Source organism: Penicillium hispanicum (assembly GCF_028827665.1).
Source record: "Penicillium hispanicum strain IBT 35686 chromosome Unknown utg000002l_segment0_segment0, whole genome shotgun sequence".
NCBI lineage: Eukaryota > Fungi > Ascomycota > Eurotiomycetes > Eurotiales > Aspergillaceae > Penicillium > Penicillium hispanicum.
This window is the reverse complement of record NW_026623194.1, coordinates 791,289-805,241: the sequence shown is the minus strand read 5'-3', so window position 1 is coordinate 805,241 and position 13,953 is coordinate 791,289. Positions and strand designations below refer to the sequence as shown.

At 53.3% G+C, this 13,953-nt stretch overlaps 8 protein-coding genes across 8 annotated transcripts; 4 read left to right on the top strand and 4 right to left on the bottom strand.

Annotated features, from left to right (window-relative positions):
* Positions 1-393: 393 nt before the first annotated feature.
* On the bottom strand, positions 394-2,367 carry N7459_002063 (putative amino acid permease; the record flags this gene model as incomplete). Its single annotated transcript, XM_056941248.1, has 7 exons — positions 394-831; positions 895-1,220; positions 1,279-1,302; positions 1,364-1,827; positions 1,901-2,014; positions 2,098-2,168; positions 2,239-2,367. The coding sequence occupies 7 exons, from the start codon at positions 2,365-2,367 to the stop codon at positions 394-396; spliced, it is 1,566 nt and encodes a 521-aa protein (XP_056803103.1).
* A 686-nt stretch (positions 2,368-3,053) lies between these two features.
* N7459_002062 (uncharacterized protein) lies at positions 3,054-4,377 on the top strand (the record flags this gene model as incomplete). Its single annotated transcript, XM_056941247.1, has 5 exons — positions 3,054-3,227; positions 3,313-3,417; positions 3,481-3,702; positions 3,751-3,893; positions 3,960-4,377. 5 exons carry the CDS (start codon positions 3,054-3,056, stop codon positions 4,375-4,377), a joined length of 1,062 nt encoding a protein of 353 aa, XP_056803102.1.
* Positions 4,378-4,484: 107 nt separating this feature from the next.
* Positions 4,485-5,144, bottom strand: N7459_002061 (GNAT family N-acetyltransferase; the record flags this gene model as incomplete). The annotated part of the gene is made up of 2 exons (XM_056941246.1): positions 4,485-4,714; positions 4,778-5,144. The coding sequence occupies 2 exons, from the start codon at positions 5,142-5,144 to the stop codon at positions 4,485-4,487; spliced, it is 597 nt and encodes a 198-aa protein (XP_056803101.1).
* Positions 5,145-6,610: 1,466 nt separating this feature from the next.
* N7459_002060 (uncharacterized protein) lies at positions 6,611-7,136 on the top strand (the record flags this gene model as incomplete). Its single annotated transcript, XM_056941245.1, has 3 exons — positions 6,611-6,917; positions 6,940-7,022; positions 7,068-7,136. The coding sequence occupies 3 exons, from the start codon at positions 6,611-6,613 to the stop codon at positions 7,134-7,136; spliced, it is 459 nt and encodes a 152-aa protein (XP_056803100.1).
* Positions 7,137-7,289: 153 nt separating this feature from the next.
* On the top strand, positions 7,290-8,544 carry N7459_002059 (Gfo/Idh/MocA family protein; the record flags this gene model as incomplete). The annotated part of the gene is made up of 3 exons (XM_056941244.1): positions 7,290-7,346; positions 7,406-8,236; positions 8,305-8,544. 3 exons carry the CDS (start codon positions 7,290-7,292, stop codon positions 8,542-8,544), a joined length of 1,128 nt encoding a protein of 375 aa, XP_056803099.1.
* A 651-nt stretch (positions 8,545-9,195) lies between these two features.
* N7459_002058 (uncharacterized protein) lies at positions 9,196-10,179 on the bottom strand (the record flags this gene model as incomplete). The annotated part of the gene is made up of 2 exons (XM_056941243.1): positions 9,196-9,614; positions 9,651-10,179. 2 exons carry the CDS (start codon positions 10,177-10,179, stop codon positions 9,196-9,198), a joined length of 948 nt encoding a protein of 315 aa, XP_056803098.1.
* Positions 10,180-10,817: 638 nt separating this feature from the next.
* On the bottom strand, positions 10,818-11,468 carry N7459_002057 (uncharacterized protein; the record flags this gene model as incomplete). The annotated part of the gene is made up of 1 exon (XM_056941242.1): positions 10,818-11,468. One exon carries the CDS (start codon positions 11,466-11,468, stop codon positions 10,818-10,820), a length of 651 nt encoding a protein of 216 aa, XP_056803097.1.
* A 118-nt stretch (positions 11,469-11,586) lies between these two features.
* N7459_002056 (uncharacterized protein) lies at positions 11,587-13,519 on the top strand (the record flags this gene model as incomplete). Its single annotated transcript, XM_056941241.1, has 3 exons — positions 11,587-11,611; positions 11,746-13,220; positions 13,274-13,519. The coding sequence occupies 3 exons, from the start codon at positions 11,587-11,589 to the stop codon at positions 13,517-13,519; spliced, it is 1,746 nt and encodes a 581-aa protein (XP_056803096.1).
* Between the last annotated feature and the right edge of the window lie 434 nt (positions 13,520-13,953).

Here is a 13,953-nt window from a genome sequence, read left to right as displayed (position 1 = left end):
AGTCCTACACAGGATCTCACGCTGTTACTGTGGGGCGAAAGCACCGATCCTGCAAGTGGACTTTGTCTACCAAGCTGAACCCCCTTGTATCTCGGCGCCAATAATAAAAATGCCTCATCCCGGCCTGACTCTTTAGCGCATCCCAGTATCCTCAGATTCACGTTCAACTCTCATCGCAATATCTCGATAGCTCACCATGGCTCACTTAGTATTCGGATTCAACAAAACGACAAATGTCAGAAGCGATTGATACATTCCGATACAGACTGGTTTACAAGCCGACCATGCTTTTGGATATGATAACAAGCAACCTCCTAAATATAGAGATAATATAAGAGAGAGACCATGCGATTTCGTCGCCTTTGTCCATTAACCGTAGAATGATTCCAAGAATCACTGCTGCATCATTTTCACCCGGGTCACTGGGCCCTTGTAGGTATGCCGGGCGTACAGGGCGTAGTAACCCAGGGCAATTATCACGACACCCCCAAAGATAGCCACGCTCCAATTCATGTCCGCCGGAGCCCCACTTTTGGTCAGAGGGAAGAAACTAAACGTCCAAATCACCAGCAAGACCAGGATGGAAATGGTATCGCAGATGGGGCTGAACTTGCCCATTGTCCAGCGAGCTGGGGGCAGGGGCTGGTTGCGCCATCGTCGGAGACGAACGCAGCTGATGGACATGAGGTAGGAGGTGAGAAGAGCGGCTGTGCCGAGGGACATGATCGCATTGAAAGCCACCGAAGATCCGATGTTGATCAGGGAGAGGAGAGAGACGATGACGAGACTAACGCCCAGGGCGTTGAGCGGGACGGTGAAGGTTGGGTTGACCTGTTCATTTTCCCGAGTTGAGTAATGCGGATGGATCACCGGCTCAGAAGATCAAGGACTTACATGCGCGAAGAAATCGGAAAAGGGGAGACCCCTGTCTCGGGCAAATGAATAGATTTGACGGGAGGTCGTGGCGACGTTGCTGATCGCCGCGCAGAATTGCATGATCATAATCACTACTGTCATGCCGGTCGTAGCTTTGACTGAACCGGTCGAATTGAGAAAGACCTGGATGAAGGGGAAACCAGTCTTGGAGGCGAGTACGTGGTCAATGTTGCCCACGGTGAACGCAAGTGTCACGATCATGACGAAGCCGGTAGACCCATTAAGCATCAGTGTCCAGATCATTCCCATTGGAAGGACTCGGGATGCATCTCGAATTTCCTCGGCTGTGTGACGGCATTAGCGTTATTCCCTGCACGGATCAAGGGCGAGTAGGTTACATACCCATGTGAACCGCCGCGTCAGGGCCTTCCCCGGGAACCTCGTCAGTATCGAGTACATGGAGACAGTAGTGAACTTGGGAGCATACCAATTAATGCGTAGATGGGCCCAACCAGTCCCACTAGACAAGAGACCCCATTGTTGCCCCAGTTGCCTCGATCTTGGATCGAGCCGAAGACTTCAGAGGCAGGAACCGACGGGGACAGCACCCAAAGTGGGATCAGGATGCCGAAGAAACCAAAACAGTGCACAATCAGAATGATACCCTCAATCAACGGGAGTTTCTGGGCCAGGAAGGTGTTGAACAATAAGGCTACCACGGCCACCGCAATAACGAGCAGTGTGACATGGTATGGCTGATAGGTATAAGACTCGGGATAGTTGATCGCGATCACGCCGACCAGCATGTTGGCGACCGTATAGCAACATCCTGCAATGCCAGTATGCCAGCCCAGTACGCAGATCCAGCCGGTGATGTAGCTCAGCAGGGCCTGGCAGCTGGGGGGAGCAAATTCTGACACCCAGTGGTATTGACCACCAGACGTGGGGGCCCTTTATGGATCGCAGAGAATAGTTAGCAATCTCAGATGGCAAAGAGTCATCACGACAATTTTTCTATACATACATGGAGGCGATCTCGGCCATGGAAAGGATCACAAAGGTAAAGCCTGCCAGGCCGCCCAAGTAGGTATAGATCATACCTCCCTTGCCGCCATCAGTCAAACCATAGGAGGAACCACTATGATGGGCGGGTCAGCGCACGATCGGATATGGTGGATAGAGATGGTGATCCTAGCGATGTCGATCATCAGGAAGACTCACAAAAGGACCGCTTCCCAGGTGCACATCAGCACCGCTGAAAAGCCAAGAACGGAAAGGAATCGGAAGTTTCTCTGCATGCATGTCATTGGTTTGTGCTTTGTGTACTATAGGGGGGAACCTCAGAGGCTGAGAGTTTCGTACATTCAGTTCCTGATCTCGACCGACACGCCACATGTCCTGCTTGTCGTGGGCAGTGCCCGACTTCTGCGAGGGTGTCTCCTCCGGCTTGGAATTTTGGACGGACAACATGACTCCATCCTCGTGCCCCATAGTGGATGCTTGGCAGTTCAATTCCTGTGAACAATCAAAGGGAGGTCCAAAAGTCCAGCGGTGCAAGCAAGGAGTGAAAGAAGGAAAAAAAAAAAGGAGCTGGGGAAGAAGGCAGTTGGAGTTGGAATGCAATGCTTCGAAACTGCTCCGCACTGCGACCTTCCGGTTACTTCAGAATAGGTGGATAGCGTGATTCATTCTTCGCCGAGGAGAACGGCTCCTGCATGATTCAATGATACATAGGTGTGACTATCGGCCTCGGAATAGTATAGACTGCGCCGTCCACTCAGACCCCGGTCTAGGTCTCCCGACTTAGCCGCCTCCTGCATATGGTCCAATTGGGTGGATCATTGCATTATCAAGGTTTTATTCCAATCCTGGCCCTGGTTTTAGCGTTCCTAGGCGAGGATTATTGGGCAAAGCCCCCCCCCCATTTCCGAGGCACCGAAGGACCCGCGGATGGCGCAGGTCGCGGCGATCCCGGGGCGGTTGGGCTGTGATCGTGGTGTAACCATTCCAATGGAGTACCAGATCTCCTGTGGTTCGTGGGATCCTTTAATTCCACGATCCCAGTCTGGATGCAGTATGAACTAGTGCCGACACACCAATACCATGATTTATCGCGAAATCTTTGCTTTCTGCTCCGTTGTACTGCCCGCATCCCTCCTATCTTGATGCACACCGTCATGGAGTCTACTGCCCCTTATGTGATCTCTCCAACGGACCAACGCGGTTTGATTGTCATCGTCGAGACGATGTTTATGTCATGGATGATCTTCGTGGGTTTGATCCGACTGTACATGCGCATTGCGATCAATGGACCCGTGCAAATGGATGATTTTATCGTGTTTACTGGGAGTGTGAGTCTTCTTTTCGAGTTTCCTACTTACCATCCCCCTCGAAAGGCCTCCATCGTTCTAATCTCCATTGCTTTTGCCTGGTTAGATCGTGGCAATTGCCCATGTAGGGACAATCATGCGTGCAGTTTCCCATGGCCTGGGCCGAACACAGGACCAAGTTTTGCTAGCTGATTTGGAACATGCTGGCCGTGTAAGTCCTCCTTTTTCTCGACTGACTATTAATTCTCCTGGTTCATTGACCAACTGGGTCCAGGGTCTCTATGCATCGAACCTCTTATTTGTAGTTGGCCACGGCGCCGCCAAGATCTCCGTATGCCTGCTTCTCAAGCGACTGGGAAGAACAAAGGACTACTTGCTTTACTCCAAGATCCTTCTGGGTATGGTGACAGTGTGGACACTAGCCTCGTTCCTGGCAGTGGCACTCAGTTGCTTGCCGCAAGATCAATTGACCACCACGCAGAAATGCAGCAATCTCGTACGTGATTCTTGCGCGTCAAGCGACTCAACTGACTGGTGGATTTAGGATACTGCTTGGAAGGCAATCACTGCATTTGATGTCATTACAGACATTCTCACCTTTGGACTGAGCGCCTTCTTGGTCTGGGGTGTTCAGATGCGATGGAGGGAAAAAGGGACAGTCATCTTTGCGTTTGGGACCAGAATCCCGTATGTGGCTCCTATCACAAATACCATCGAATGCTGGTGGCTGATCGTTTATTCTGGAATATCTAGGCTGATTATCGTCATTGTTCTCCGACAAACCTACCTCAATCGCTCGTCGCTCAACACTGATCCGTCCCTGCATCTGTCGAAGCCCATTATCACCACTGCCGTGCTCCTTCACACCAGTCTTATGATAGCCACCGTGCCATGTCTAAAGCCCTTCGTGGTTTCATTCAACACGGGATGGGGCCAGGGCGTGACAAACAGCAAAGGCCAAAATTCCTACTTTACGCCGACTGGGAAGAGCGCATCAACCAGTCAATCTCGAGCCTATGCGTCTCACAACGCAGAGGAGGACGAAGTCGATCTCACCGTTGCCCGGCCGTCACAGGAAAGCCGCCAGTCGCAACAGATGATCATCCACCAGACGCGTGAGTGGATCGTGGAAGAGGAGTACGAGATGCACTCGGTGAAAGATAGGCTCTGAGACATCTGTACATGGGTTATGATGCCTACGGTCTGCGCTGGTGTAGATATCCCGCACATATATTTGACTGACGAATATGCGATGATGTATAATTAGATCGATACCCCCTAGACTCGTTTCTTAGGCTCCCTAATCATTGGAATCGCCCCTTCGGAGGTTACCCCGATATCTTCTCGACCTTTGAAGCCAAAACTTTGATACAAGGAAGCGGCGTCCTCGTGGGCATCCAAGTACACCAGCACGCCGTTCTGGTCTGCAAGATCACACCCCCACTGAATCAGCATCGACGCGGCGCCTTGTCCCCGGTAATCGGGGTGCGTGACGAGCATGTCCAGATCTAAGCATAGAGAGGGTCAGTTGTATGTCCGTTTGAATTCCCAGATCCCGCATCGCCACGTACAGTAATGTTTTCGTCCCGCGAGAAATCTCTTCCGCTCCTCCTCCAAAACGGTAAAGAGGTGCTCGCACGCCTCATGGTCGGACTCTCCATGCCAGGGTGGAAACCGCTCGCCACTGGCCGATGGGTCCAGGTCCCATTTAGCGTATGCAACCATGAGACCGGGCGCAGCGGGATCAACAACTTTGAGATATCTGCGAAGTGAGTTGTGGAGAAGGTCGCGGCGATTGGCCTCGTCCCACCAGGTTCGGAGGCCGGGGGTATTAGGAAACATCCGCAGGTTCACAGGGATGCTAAAGGCCGTATACCAGAGCTGAGAAAGAGCCGGAACATCGTCGGGCGTGACGGGTTGGACAGTCAGGGGCGCCATGATACTTTCGTCGTTCTGGATGATATGCACCTAGGCCGGGGTACAGGACACGCTAGATGGATTCGAATCTCGTTTCTTCTTTCCGGGCAGAGGATCGCCTACATAAAAGCTTAGGCGGATCACGATTTCTTGGGCTCTGAGTTGATCGTACGGCTATTCGATCCGAACGAAATGCGACGTAGAGCTATTCCGGGCGCATCGAGTCAGTATGTAGAGTTCAGGATTGTTCTGGGCCACGCTACCGTTTGTTTAATGAGACGGTCTAATTCCTTCGGGGGGTCTTCTGGCCGATCCCTGCGAATCTGGCCAATAATGCCCGTGTTCCAGAGTGGTTGCAGTGGGTGTGGGCGGGCGATGCAGGGGTAGATACGTGTTTTTTCCTACTTAGTGGTGCTTTTCGCTTTAAGTGTAGGGTACTTCCGATCGTGGCTTGCGAGACTAAAATAGTGCCGATTCTCACCTTTGCCTCTTTCTAATTCGGGTGAATGTGGGTTTTGGTTTCCTTTTCTTCGTTTCAGGTGGGAGAGATGGATCCTCACTACAGAGGTTCTATGCTACGTTCGAGGCTATGAGTCGAGTGCAGAAAGGCAGAAGACATCGCGTTGCATGGTTGAAGTTTCAATATCTTCACAATATTCCTATACGTGTACCTTCTATTTCGGACAGCATGAACCCTTGGAACGGTGTACAGGTGTATTCACCATGTACTGCAGTACTTTTGAGTCGGAGTCGAGACTTGCGCTCTTCTCTCATGCCGGTCCTGAATTTACTACGGCATCCATCGTGTGCGCCCGCAGGAATCAGACTTGCAGGGATTATTTATGCGACGAATGGCGAGCCTTGTAGGCATAAATGGAAAAAGTTCTGCAGATCCCTCTGGCTGCACACCAACTCGGAGAATAATCTGGCAGTGACCATTGTCTCGTCATTATTTCAGCCATCAGGGATTAGCTATTCAGTCCGATCAGAACTATACCTAGAAATCCTTTCTTGCCTGTTTGATATTGACATGGTATATAGCGAAGTGCCGACGATTGCGCCTTCGGGCGTAAGTCTGCCCTGCCCGTCCACGGCTCAAGCTGTGCGAAACTCCTGCGTCGCCCATTATCTATACATAGGTATATGTACATATGTGTCCTCGACAACACATCCGCTATCCCTATTTCGGACCAGTAACATCGCTTTTATTTAGCCTGGTTTACACCACTATTGCAGACTTCATTACAGGCTCGCTCATGCTGAGTGAATGTTGAGTCTTCAGTTAGGCCATCGTTATCATGGCATGGATAAACAACCTCGGTGGCTGCGCCTGGTTTCATCGAGATGAATCGTACAACCGTCAACCATGGTGATCGACCACTGGCTGAAGACCAGACCAATCCTCGTCCAGTCAGAAATTCCATGCTAGACAGCCTCGCTTCCCAAGAGCTCAACCATGAGCTCGACCATGTTTGGCAAACCAGATGATGGCCAAGACTACACCGGAGGATACGGTGAAGATCAAGATAAATCTGTCCAACATGAACCCCGACCAGCGAGCTTACCTGGTCCGAAAGAATATGGAACCCATAACATATTTCTTCCGCGCCCAAGCTCTGGCATGCCTGCTATTATACGATATGATTGAAGTTGATCTTGGCAGTCTGCATACCAATTGGTCGGATATGAGAGTATATATCCACCCCTCAAGGACAGATCTCCAAGTCTCACAGGATTGGTGGAATGTGTTGATGGCTGGAAAGCTCTATATCTCAGAAAACAAAGTGTCTTGGGGTATTTCCAGAATATAGAGCAGTTCAGACCGAGATTGTGATGACCTCTCTTGATCACAATCTCCAAGCCGCACCTGGTATCTGTCAATATCTTTCCGTCAACGTGGTCAGTCTGGCTAAAGTTCACATCAGACCTTGCTCCCACTAACAGTCCATGTTCATGATATACTCACTTAGCGCAGTGGAGAATTCGGTCATGGCAGTTGCCAAGACGGGTTAGCCTCCGCCACATTGGTCGCAGAGCCGGATTCGCGGGGTCCGGAATACCTGAAGACCGCAACGTCCCTGACGATAACAAGAGCTCAGACACAAGGTTCTGCGCCCCAGATCAGGAATTGCGCGTCGTTGACACACGCTGAGACATAGACTCCAGATGGCCGCTGACATATCCGCCTCTCAGAGACTGAGACTGGGCATCATCGGCGCAGGCGTGAGTGGACCAACCATGGTTACCCGATTAGCCCGAACAATCTCCTCACAGTACACCAGGAAGTATTCCAAGTATGCCATGGGCCTTGCCTATTAATGCTCTCGCATCTCTTCAAGATCGAGTCCATCTGTGATCTGTCAGCCAAGACGGTGGAACACTGTGCAGCCAAATTCTCTGTCCCCCATCACACCACCACTCCGCAAGAGGTCATTGACCACCCCGACGTGGAGGTTGTGTTCATTCTCACATCCGACGAGATCCATGCACCACTGGCCTGTGCCAGCCTCAAGGCCGGCAAGCATGTGTTCATCGAGAAGCCCGTCTCCCTCTCCCTGCCCTCGGTCGACTCGATCATCCAGGCCGAGAAAAACGCGCCCAACGGCGCCCGCGTCTTCGTCGGCTACATGCGCCGCTACGCGCCCAGCTTCTTAGACGCGTTCAAGAGAGAAGTAGCCTCGATCCCCAAGATCCTCTACGCGCGGGTCCGCGATTTCAGCGGTCCCAACACCTCCTTCGTCAGCCAGAGCGGGACATGCCCTGTCAAATACGGCGATTACCCACCCAGTGCCGCGGAAGAGCGCGACGCCCGTCTGGAGACCCTCTATGCCGAAGCCTTCCCGAACCAGCCCGTCACAGACGAAAAGAGGAAGTTCTGCCGGTTCCTGGGCAGCCTGGGGTCGCACGATATCTCGCTCATGCGCGAGGTCCTCGGCTTCCCCGAGAAGATCAACGGGGTCGTCGCCAACGACCCGTTCTACAGCGCCCTCATGACCTTCCGCAACAGGGATGGCTCGACCTACTCGACGACCTATGAGAGCGGTATCGACGAGGTCCCCGTCTTCGACGCGCATATCACCGTCTACGGGGCCAAGAAAAGGGTGACGATCAACGTGCGTAATGACCTGATCCCCGACCTGCAAATCCACTGGAGAGGACTGGCTGACTCAGAATCGTACAGTATGACAGCCCCTATGTCAAGGGCCTCCCGATTTACGTGGAAGTGGACGAGGTCAATGAGCACGGCAATGTTCAGCATCGGTCCGTGCTTTCCTCTTACGAGGATGCTTACACGGCCGAGCTGAAGGAGCTGTATGATGTCTTGATTGGTGGCAAGGAAATCAAGTCGTCCGTGGCGGATGCGAGAAAGGAGCTGTTGATATACGACATGATGTACAAGAGCTGGGCTGCGGGCCAATGAGGGACTGATGATGATATTTGTAAATCAAACCACTCAAGAGTTCTAAAATTCTAAAATTAAATATGACTTTTTGAAAAAAATGATTACGTGCATATGTTCCTCGCATGCGGGCCCGAGCCTTATTACATGCATGTCTCTCGCAGATGGGGCCGGTTCACTCTCGGCCCCGGACGCATGGTGGCCTAAGGGCTATGGAGACCGTAGCAAATGCTGGAGATATCACTATATCTTCAGGTGGTGGAACATGGGGGCGAGATGTGAATCATGAACCGTGCTTGCTTCAATTCTCCACCAGGGAGTGCATAGTTCATACCAAAAAAAAGTCCTAGGGACAGAAGATTCGAAAACGACAGCTGAGGACGAATCCCAGCAAATGAATATGAACAGGTAGAATAAAATCCGTAGCGCCACAACCATAGCCGAGGACTTTACATGAGCACCCAAATCAGTTTCAAAACCCCAAAACTCATAAGCGATAAAACATAAAACCTCAAGCATAGTATCTTCCATTAACATCATCCAAATCATATGCGATCATGAATACATCGTTCTCAAAAAGGGTATTGGGACACGCGGATTGATATAGTGACCGGACACGAGAAGGCATTTGATGGCGCACACAGGGAAAACGATTTATTTCCACAGGCCGGATTAAAAGTTGACGCCCCAGGGTGTTGGGTGAGGCGCAATAGGCGGCCCTTTGCGGAGGGCCTTGGGGGGCGCTTCCAGGTCGAAGGGGTCACTGCGAGCATCAAACCGGGTCTTGGGAGTATCCAGGTAATTTGGCACGGGAAACCCGACACTCGGGAGTGTGAGTGTGCTACCTCCAGCATAATAGGTGCTCTCGTAGATGGAGACCTGAGGGACTGACTCGTAGTAATCCAGTAGCCTTATGTCATCTTCCCAGGATGATTGGGAGTAAGTTGATGATGCTGTCCGAGACGGGGGAGAAACTTGGGCACTCGGAGAGGCGGCGGAGCCCTCTGGATCTGCGAGAATGTCTTCGCCACGGGGACCTTCAGATTCGCCAGGAAGATGGACTTTGTCCATAGCCAACTCTTGATTGGAACCTGCAAAGGCCGGATGGAGTTGGTGATTTAGCGGACTTGAGCATCTTCGATTCGGAGAAAACACCGGCGCCGAAGGAATGAAAGGGGATTGCGGGATTGGCAGTGATGGTTGAGAGTACTGGCGAGTGTGAGACCCGTGGGTTGAATTAATTGAGCCTCTTGAGCCCCCTGAGCCCAGGAGTCTCTGTCGGCTAGGTCGCCGAAGATATTCAGGTCTTTGTCGCCTGCGACGGAAGAAGAGAAAGCACGCCAGAAGGAGCACGGTGACAAATGCTGCGCCGCCAACGGCACTTCCGACAATGGTGGCCACATGGGGAGACGTGGTTTGGGATTGTTTGGAGGAGTTCGTAGAGGCCGCGGCCGATGCTGATGTCACGTCTGCAGATGGAGAGGATGCTGGGGAGGAAGGAGGTTGGAATGATGAAGCAGAAGCTGCGGTGATTTGCGCATCGCTTGCGAATGTCCAGCTGCTTGGGTTCACTGTCACGGTGGGTGATGAGTTCGACGACTCCGACACCGCTGGCGCGACGTCGCGTTCGCTGGTGTGAGAATTCGTACTGCCCATGGCCGCTAATGACTCGGAACTAAGAGGCAGGGAAGAGGTTTCCATCGCCCTTGAATGCGACGTAGTTGGTGGTGGAGTGGCCGAAGAGGTGGTTCTCCGAGCAGATAGCGATGTGGCTGGTTCCGATACGGTTGTCGACCGGACACTCTGTGCTTGGAGAGTTTGCACCTCAACAGTCGCCGTCGTCACAACCCCCGGATCGGTGGTGATCGCCTCTGTCGAAACCCAAGTTGGGTGGACAGTCTCGGTAAGAACCGAAGAGAGAGTAACGATCTTCGAGGCTAGTTCTGTTGGAGCAATCACCCGTCCCCGAGTAAAACCAGGAGTATCTGCTGAGGAAGCTATCGAAGAGGCATTCAACATGTCGTCCAAGCCCGGAGGCCGGCACCAGCACCGCGATGCAGATCAAGTCCGTGCAGCCCTGCAGGTTGCGGCGAGGTCTGAAGGGGTTGAGATCTTTCGACTGCGAGATCTACCAGCAGGAACAAAAAGGGCTTAACAACGAACCGTTCTTGGCCCCCGCTCTTGGTGTCCAGAAGCCGTCAAAAGCCACGAGGCCATATCCGTCCTATCAACCACGCACGGTCGTATCGCAGGATTTCGGGGATAGGGGGGCCGAAAGAGAAAATAGCAGCGCATCACGTCAGATCCCGGTTCCCAGGCTCTTTATACCCCCCGGCGAGTCTTTGATTTCGCTCCAGGCCCCTCGAAGGGGGGCCTCTCTCTCCTTCCTGCATCTGCAGTTTCAAGGGAGAGAGGCCGGCGCTTCCGCAGTATGAGGTGTGAGAGGGAGAGCGCTTAATAGTTCCAGGATTGGGATCCGGTCCAATAAAACGGCCCCAACGGCCACCAGGGTGGAGGATCGCTGCCCCAGACCAGACCCAAGGTAAGTCAAGATCCCCTCGAGACCCAAGTTTGGTCACCGTTCGCGGATCTCGAGGAGATCTCCCAAGCCGCATGGCGGTTTCACTGCGTTGAGAATTCAACCGGACCGACCACGGGGCGCAGGGCTCAATATTGCTGTCACAGTGGGAGGTTCGTTGAATCGGGAGCACCACGGAGTAATGCGGAAACGCGGGCAGCACCAGGATCACGGCCAACTCTGGGCTGGCGGCCCCATTGTTGAAAGTTAGGGCCACCGCATGAAATCGAACCCAAGAAGGGAAGTCGAGGGTTGACGGGTTCTTCGGCCGGGAAAAACGTGTAACCAGCGAAGCTGCGAGTCGGCGTCGATGCATCACGGGCGCCTTTTCCCCACTCCGCTCCAAAAAGCACCGGTCAAATCCCATTGTCTTCTCTCTAGTTCCTGCGTAAATCAGCTCCTGCGTTTCGGCGTTATTGCTCTCTGCTGCACTTTCTGGCCCCAGAGCATGTGATACGCTCCTTCCACGAAGACTGCTTGAGATCATGTTCGGCTGGGGAACTGGGCTGGGTAAGTGTCTGTGTGGGCGAGGCTGACCGTGAGAGCGTGAGGGCGTGTTGTGTCCCCCGGAATGCGAGACCTTCCTCCCTAGCGCTGCCTCGAACGACTCGTGCACCGCTAACAATGCCTGTCTATCTCTCCAGCACTGCCCACACCGTCATCCGAACCCGATAAGGAGCGTAAACCACCCGCCGACCCAACCCCGCTCGACTTCCCCGTTTACCAGCTCCCCGATGTCGACGGGCCTGAGGCCACCCTGCGCAACCTGTACGGCCTGCTGTCCTCGATCAAGCGTCCGCAGGATATCACCCTCGACCGATTCAAGCCATTCAACGTTGACCTGGACACCGATGTCGAGGTGCACTGCATGTTCCCCGACGGCCAGGCGCAGTCCCTCCCGCCACTGCCCTGGACGAATGAACCTGAAATTCAACCTGCAGAACCCGCAGCGGAGGCGGAGGATCCGCCGCGGCCTTTGATGAGCAGTGGGCTTCCTTATCCTCCAAAAGATCGATACGAACTTCTTCAGAACGAGCTCTTGCTGGAAAACGACGATGTGTTCCGTGAGGTCACCCGCCTGCCCCCGCGTGAGGGGCGGAACAAGGTCCGAGTTACGCAGACGCGGAAATTCTGGGCGGGCTTGGAGCGTATGGCACAGTACTGGGATACTAGTCTGGATGAATACTTTGAACGGCCAGCGACGCCGCCGCAGACCCCACCGACGGACGGCGTGGCCAAAGAGGACGAAATGCAGACAGATGATCAGCCCGATGGGATGGAGTCCAAGATGGATGTGGATGAACCCGAGAATTCAGCGGCATCCAGTGGAAGTGCCGGGGATAAGGAGAATGACCAGCCGAAGGTGACGAGGTACAAGGGCCGTCGGGTTGGCGCCGGGAATGAAATGCCTGACGATGTCCGGGATGAGGCGATCCGGGCATTCGTTGAAATGGCCGCTTGGCCATTTGGTTGTCAGGTCACCGTCCCTACGCTCCCACCTCGGTTGAGTGTGAAGAGTCTGCTCTTTCCTGTCCGGCAGTCCTTCCAAGCAGCACGGTCTCCGCGAGACCGTCAGATAGCCCGGATGGGCATCTTGGAAGGGCCTGTTCTTATTGCCCAATGCCGCCCTGATACCGGGTTCCGCCACTTAAATGACACTCCAGGCTCAGGAATGGGGGAGGTCTGTGATCTCTTCCGCGAGGTAGGAGGGATGTTGCTTGCCGCTCAGGAACGGGCTCGTGAGGGGGCTACGGAGTTGCGGCCTGGTGAAGGAAAGTGGTGGACGACAACGCCACGATTCGGCGGTGCTCCCCATGATGCGATCCTCGAGGAACTTGTCAAGGGACATGGCCCCGGGATGCACGGGATGACTATCCCAGACGCAATGCTCATGGAAGACAAACCGTTTGCACCCACGCTGGAAAAGGAGGCGGACAGCGCTCGCAAGCGACACAGGTTCGAGCATCCATTGGTGAGTTCCTTGGCCCGCCGACCGAGTGCCATGCGCAAGCTCTCTAGTGGTGAGAAGTGGAAGATTTTGCAGCCCGGTGCTAGCCTCTGGGATAAGCGCATGAGATACATGCAGATCGGCAAGGCCAAGGAAAGCCCATTTGACGATGTAAGTGATCCTCATTGCCCCGTCTACTCTCCCTTGACTAACTGAATGTGAAGATTTATATGATCTCATCCATTAATCACCATATCGCCATTTTACATCTCCGGGTGCACCGGCGGTACTTGGACATTCTCAGCACTGGCGAGAGCACATTCCCCGAGGATTCTGATACCCCAGATCAGCCATGGCATGTTTTGAAGCTCCAACGCAGCAGGTGGTATGATCTGCTAGACGCGAATGACCGTGTCGAGGCTCTCAAGGGCGTTTGGAGTCTTTTCCATTATCAGGTGAGAAAGACTTGAATGCATTAGAAAGAACGCGGTCTCTGCTTTTCGAATATTGGCATTTAGAGAACATTTTCTCGAAGATCATCTAGATTCGGCGCAAGATGTATATACAGCAGGCTCGACAGGCGGCGGGAGATGATCTCAACTGAGGCTACGCCCACTTTGGCATCTGCCCTCGATCACTTCCAAGGTTGCTCCTGGCATTACGAGTAATTTGGCTTCGATGCATCAGATTTCGAATTACACATAGAATCCCCAACAGATTGCTTTCTTCCAGCTCTTCGCCGCCCTGCAAAGTGAGTGATTGGCTCTCTGGCGATTTTGACTTGAGGCAAGATCGTCGACTCGAAGTGCAATCCATATACTTAGTTCCTCTTAGCCTCGCCTGTTGATATCGTTTCGGCGAATCAGATGGCGTAGGGCCACTTCAGTGTTGGTCTCTCTGAGTC